This window comes from Crocodylus porosus, unplaced genomic scaffold, assembly GCF_001723895.1.
Source record: "Crocodylus porosus isolate Cpor-Errol unplaced genomic scaffold, CroPor_comp1, whole genome shotgun sequence".
Classification (NCBI taxonomy): domain Eukaryota; kingdom Metazoa; phylum Chordata; order Crocodylia; family Crocodylidae; genus Crocodylus; species Crocodylus porosus.
In genome coordinates this window covers 5,246,971-5,253,837 of record NW_017728938.1, presented here as the reverse complement: position 1 = coordinate 5,253,837, position 6,867 = coordinate 5,246,971, and the positions used below count along the sequence as shown (strand labels likewise).

Genomic DNA, 6,867 nt, shown 5'->3' with positions numbered 1-6,867 from the left:
AGCATAATCTCCCCTGCTGGCCCCTTGTGGACATGCACCAGGATAACTCTCTCAAAAAGCTTACCTAGGACCGAGGTAAGACTGACTGGCCTATAGTTTCCTGGGTCCTCCTTCGTCCCTTTTTTTGAAAATGGGAACCATATTGGCCCTCTTCCAGTCCTCTGGTACCACACCAGAGCACCACGAGTACTGGTGTAAAGCCGTGCCAGGGGTCCCGCAATGACCTCGGCCAGTTCCTGTAGAACCCTAGGGTGAAGATCGTCCGGACCTGCTGATTTAAATACGTCCAGTCCCTGCAGAAGTTCCCTGACTAGGTCCTCACTGACCCTAGGCCTGGGTGCACCTCCCCTTGGACCTACAAGGGTCCCAGTGTGGGGGGTGACCCGATCCCTGCTCAGAAAAATAGAGGCAAAGCAATCATTACATAGGTTAGCTTTGCTGTCTGGTGCAAAGACCAGATTTCCTAGTGTGTTCTGCAGAGGCCCCATGTTACTCGGAACCTTCTTTTTTACCCACTATGTATTTAAAAAAGGACTTCTTGTTGTCCTTGATCTGGGTAGCTAGTCCCAGTTCCATCTCCGCCTTGGCCTTCCTGACCGCCCTGCTACAGCCCTGAGCAACCAAAGTATAGTCCTCCCTGGTGATGGCCCCACCCTTCCATTGGGTGTATGCCTCCTTTTTAGCTAGGAGATGTTCCCTTATGCTTTTGGTGAGCCATGGGGGCTTGTGTGCCCTCCTGCCCCCTTTGATCCGCATTGGGATTACATCCCTTTGGGCTTGGAGGATTGTCTCCTTAAGGAATGACCACTCTCCTTGGACACCTGGCTCCCCTCCCCTTTGGGACCTCAGTGCATCCCTGACTATTCTCCTTAGCTCGGTGAAGTTTGCCCTCCTGAAATCTAGGGTTGCTGCCTTGCTGCAGGCCTTTGCCACCTTGCACTGGCCTTAAGGGACATGTGGATGCCTTAAGGTGACAATGCTGTGTATGTCGACTGAGCAGGCTGGAGCTGAGACCAGGGGGCCCTGCACTGCCGCTGGGTGCCACCAAGAAGAAGAAGCAGTAGGTGCTGTTCTTCAAGGCACAGATGCTTGAACTGAGGCAGTGGTTCCAGCAGCAGTGGTACCTGTCGGTGTGCCAACCGACTTGTCTTGCTTTCAACTGATGCTGGGAAGGCAGGAACACAAGGAGAGGGTTAGAGCTGGGGCTGGGTCAGTCACATACAGGGGGACTGGAGGCTCCCACCCACTTGGCTGGCGCTGGGGTGCACTGCCCAGCTATGCTACCATGGGCTTTGGAGCATCAGCAGGTGGCTTAGTACTGCACAGCCAGGCCCAGCGCTGGGTGAAGCTACCTCGAGTCTCTAGACATGGCCTGGGGGCTTGTCTGCTCACTTGGAGCAGAGCCACCCTTGGCTGTGATCCAGTGGCCCCAGCTCTGCACGTGCAGCTGTCAGACTCTGTGGCCCCTGGGCATGCCCTGCATCTTTCTCTGTACTCCCTGGCCAGGAATGCATTCATTGTTCTCACTGCTCCATGACACTTTCCTAGCATGGCACCCCACCTGTCCCCCATAGGCCCTGGAGTGGCTGTGCATTCAGAGTGTTGTCCAGGGTGCTGCTCAAGGCAGGCTGAAAACACATTCGCCCAGTGATCCACATTAAGGCACCTTAAGGGGTGTATGTGTAGACACATGCCTAAACCGCCTTAATGCGCCTTAGACTAAGAGTCATTAAGTTTAGGTGCACGTAAATTCACATGTAGACATGCCCAGTTTGGAAGTGCTGCCTGAGCTACAGTAACTTAGGAGTTACTGTATCCCCTAGCCCCTACAATACTCTCTGACTTAAATGATTTCTTCCTAGTATAAGAGCTGGTTGGGAAAGTTTCAACTGAATGCATCAAACCTTGCACTCTTTGCAGGAATGCAGTGGTCTGGATATTTTTTTTTATTTTAAAACAGTATGGAAAAGCTTTTTAAAATATCAGAATGTTTCTTGTCTACAGCTTTGAAACAGAGAATCTGGATTTGTAGTTCACAACAAACTTCCATTTCAATAGTTAAGCTAATTATAGAAAGAATCATTTAAAAAGCAATAAAAGGGGTCAAAATCAAAATAAAATACTTCAAAATCAGAAAGAAAATTCTCAGTTGATCCAAAGTGACAATACTGATTTTCACCTGGAAAACAGGATTTATGCGTTGCTGTTCTTCTTGCTGTTTTATTATTTATTTATTTACTGATTTGTCCTAACATGAGATGCGAAAATTTTGAAAATCTCAAATATGGTCAAGGGGCAAGAGAACTATGTCCCAGGCCACTCAGGTCCCTGCATGTCTTCTGTGTCCCTGGTACAGCAAAGAGATGCCCTTTTTGCGCAGGCTTCATCTTTCATTTACTTCTTGAGAAATAGGTGTGTTTTCTTTAACCCATTTGGCTCATTCTTTTAAGAAACCTGCTCCTTGGTGTGTAAGAACTGTACATAGCTGTTCCTTCTTCCCTGCAAGTCAAACACTCTCAGGGACCTCAGAACAGAGGACATGAAGTGGGATATACCCTTCTCCAGAGACAATCCCAAGGGAATGTCTTCCTTAATGGTTATAACTTCAGGAAAACAGTCTAGATGCCATCCTCTGCACCTAGCCAGAGGAGTAGAAAGTCTGACCTGTGGAAAAGTGGTTCCCTTCAAGTTCAATAGAAAGTCACTTCTCTACTGAGCCCTGGCTGGAATGCAGGCTCCACAGAGACCTGCAGATAAAAAATTAATTTAGTAATGAATGACATGCTCTTTCGTTATTTTGCAGAAAAATGAATGGCTGTGTTTGAACTGCCAAACTCAGAGGCTGCTAGAAGGAAGCCTAGGAGATCCTGCTCCGATGCCACTGCCTGCTCCAAAGCAACAGCCAACAGGATCACCCCGACACCAACCAGTGGGAACCAATCAGCAACAGAGAGGAGCAACACCTCAGCAGTCACAAACAACAGCTCCTCCAGACAGGCACCTCTCCAAGACAACTCCCCAAGTCAAGAATCTCAGGTCTTCAGAGCAGACCATAGTCCAAGAGAAAAAGCCTCTTGTTTCAACAGAAGAAAAGCCACTATCAAAGCCTCCTGCTGACTCTCCAAAAGTTCCTGAAAGTCCAATGCCAAAGGGGAAAAGCACAGCATCAAAGCCAGAAGTAGACAGCAAAGAAAGCAAGACAATCATTGAGGCTCAGAAAGTGAAAGAGCAAGAGGTAAGCACTCCTTGTCCCAGCATCCACTGGGCTGCCCTGTTTATCATACAATGTAGCCACATTCTCTCAGAAGGGAATATACCCCCTCACCTATAGGGAAAATCCTGTGGGTGCCAGTAGGTAGGAGTCAGAGGGCGGTGCTAGGAAATAAAGAAAAGCGATAGCTTCAGGAAACAGTGGATTCGCCTTCAAGTATATTTTCAACAAGGTGATGGGAAAAGTGTATATAAATGGCCATTCTAGGGAAAGCAATGTCTCATTGCTCATCAGAAATTTTCAGTGTTAATCTAGCCAATCTAGATTTCTATGCTGGCTCTTCAGGTATTATTACACAATACAGTCTGTTTATATAGCACCCTTCAGACACTGTATGGCCAGTGATGGTTTAATGCAAAATATCAATACTTTGACATATATTTTTGTTCCAGATAAGAAAAAAGTATTTTTTCCCCCATAAAATGGATTTGTAGAAAAAAATGGCTTTAGGAAATTTTCAGTTGGAAACCTCAAAATGTTATTTAAATTGGTATTGGCCTTTTCATGTTTATAGTATTTTTAGTATTTCTTCATTATCTAGAAATATGTTTTTATTTTATTTTTAAAACCATTCGGGACAGCTGCTACTCAGTACTGCTTGAAATATCTTACCTTCTTTTCTGGCTCAAAATGTCGCTTGTTTGTGCTGTAACAACACTGTTGTTCTGATTTTTTTTTTAAATATTTTATTCCATGGGGATTTTCCTTGAAATCTAAACATGTTTATAAAAATGTTGAGTTTTGTCTAAACAGCCTTTTCCAACAGAGAGCTATTTCAATGAAAATTCATTCACAGTGTGCCCTCATCCCAAATTAGCTCGCCAAGAGAGTCAGCAACATGCTATGGAGAGAGAAGAATGCAGGTGTGATTTATTGGAGAAGTGCCCTGGGGCCTGATTCCCCCTCACACTACACTACCTTCTGTTGACCTCCGCTGAATTATGCCTGCTCTATACTAGTGTATTTGTAAGGAGAATCAGGCCCAATGTCTCAGCGGAGAAAATGTTCCAGATATGCAGAGCAATCAGGTGAAAGAATCATTAGTAACTCTTTATGGGGAGCAGAGAGAAGGGGACAAAAAGGACTGAAGAGAGCAGAGAATTTGGGAACAGAAGAGAAGAATGGAGAAGTATGACCCTGAGAGTCCTGAACACCAAAAGAGAACTCTGAATACAATGCCCGACTAGGAAGCAAATGAAAGAGACTGCTTTTGGGTGTGCAGAGAGGGACAGGGGGCTAAGCTCTTGTCCTTGGGAACAGGATAAAAGATAGGGCAGTGTGGCATGCTGGAGAGTAACTGGTTCATAGAGGCATGAAATTTTGTAGGCAGCAGCCTACTTTTTTAGGGGATTGGGAAGGAGCCTGATGGCAGCCAGGTTCTGAATCACCTCAAGTTTGGAAAGCAGGGATTTCAGAAGACCACAATTGCAATAGATGAAGTAAAAAAAAATGCAGAACATTGGGTAATGATTTTAGCTCCACATGGTCAGAGAAGGGATGAATTCTCGGAAAGTTGTAGAGATCAGTGACTTGCAGATAAGGAGGATGTGGGAGGAAACTGGGAATCTGTAGTTAAGGATGGGGACACAGATTTCTAGTCTGGGACAGAGATAGTGGCCAAGTTAAGGACAGTGACAAGGAAAGCAAAATTGCTAAATAAAGAGCATTTTTACGTGAAAAAAAACAAGCTAGTTTTTGGGCCTGATGCTGTTCGCACCCTCTCTGCTGTAAATCAGAATCAACTCTATTGAAGCCAAAGCAGTGGCTATTTTAAAATTGGTGTAAGGCAGTGTGGGCAAAATATGGCCTGCAGCTGGATCTGGCCTATTAAATTATTCTATCCAGCCTGCGGCATGTCCTTCGGCCATGCCCAGCCCAGGTGCAGGGGGCAGCCTGGGCCATAGCACATGTCCATTCTGCCCCTAGGTGCAGAGGTGCCACCTGGCATGGAGCACAGCCTACCCTATTCTCACGTGTTGCTCTTGGGCATGCCAGGAGCTATAGTCTGTGGGACTGGGCAGGACAGCGGTGGGGCAGGGACAGTGCAGCGCCTGGACTCAGTTTCCTGGCAGCTCCTGCAGCAGCAGCACTTTCTGGCTGGCAGTGCCAGTGTCTTTGCCACTGCCAGACCTGGCCCTGCTGCTTGGGCATCCTGACCCATCTGCTGGGCACCCACTGCCAGAGATGCTGAACAGGGTGAGCAGGTGGGCAGGGTCTTCATGGAGACTGGCCCAGGACTCCTGTGGGCAGGGCATGCTCAGCTGGGCATATGGGATAGGGTCACAGGCAGGTGGTGAGCAGCGGCCGGGAGTAGGACGGGACAGGGCCAGAGCCAGAATAGTGGAGCAGTGACAGCATGGGGCTGGGGTCCCAGGACAGAGCTGCAGTCTGCTCCCCACATATCCCTGTGACATGCGCTCATTGCTCGGGCAGCAGCTGCCCACACAGTGAAATGGGGCATGGGGGTGGGGGGGCATAATTTACAAGGACTAATTATGAGATACGCAGAGTGAGATAATAGTTGGAGGTGAGGACCCAGAACAGAGATCTACAGTGTGAACAAATGTCCAGCCAAGAAGGGAGTATGCTGTTGACAGCTGCATGAGCAGCAGGATGGAAAGCTGATTATGAGCTGGGCAGCTGCTAAGTGTGCTAGATTCTCACCCAGGCTGCCTTCCAGTGGAAAAGGACATCACCTAGGGGGAAGGCTAGAGAAACCTACATCACAGCCAGTAAAGGAAAAGGCTGCTTATACAGATGTTTGCTGATGCTTCTTAAATTGAATAACATCTGCCAGCAGATAGTTGGGATTACTCTGTGACAGCTAGGATAACAAAGTGGGGTCTGGGTGCTGAAAACTGTTCCACATCTGCTGGGGGATCACCTTTCCCTGGTGTTTCTATAATAGCCTAATTGTGGGTTCAATTAAAATAACATGTTTGTTTCTAAGAGTGCCCAGTGTGTCTCCCGCACCACTCTCTGACAATTGCCATGACTTCTAAAAATTCTTTGTAGTGATGCCAATCATCAAAATTAAATTTCATTAAATAGCTAATGTCCCCAAACGATTTCCTAATAAAGCCTGTGTCTGTGGGTTTCTTTGTTCATTTATTAGGCTATCTGGGAGTGTGCGGTACAGGAATTAAGACCTTCAGTCTTTCGTACAGGACAGCAGAACTATTCCCTTCCCAAACTAAAAACTAATTACAGGTTCCCCAAGTTCAATTTGAAGTTTAAAAGCTCAGAGCAACCTGGGATTGCACCTACTGCAAACCTTCTTCTGCCCAAGGAATGAACCACTCAGCTGAACAGCAGTCACATTTTTGAACTGGCCTTTGGACCATTTGCTGCTCTAGGGCAGGGGAGGTCAACTGGGGGTACGCATACCTCCAGGGGTACTTGGGAAGGCCCTAGGAGGGGCACTCTGAAGGGCTTTGGGTTAGAGTACAAGGCAGTTGAGGGGAAAGAGACTTAACGGTGGGGGTCTACTACAGACCTCCCAACCAGGGAGAAGAGTTTGACCAGGAATTCTTAGGTCAGCTCACAGAGGTAGCAAAGTCTAAGGATGTGGTAGTCATGGGGGACCTGAACTTCCC

General features: G+C 47.2%; 1 protein-coding gene across 1 annotated transcript in view; it reads left to right on the top strand.

Annotated features, from left to right (window-relative positions):
• BSN (bassoon presynaptic cytomatrix protein) overlaps nucleotides 1-6,867 on the top strand; it is a 454,766-nt gene that overhangs the window by 379,883 nt on the left and 68,016 nt on the right. Inside the window, exon 3 of the mRNA XM_019547517.1 lies at nucleotides 2,804-3,235. Within this exon, the coding sequence (XP_019403062.1) occupies nucleotides 2,804-3,235 (432 nt within the window). The remainder of the gene's footprint in view (nucleotides 1-2,803; nucleotides 3,236-6,867) is intronic.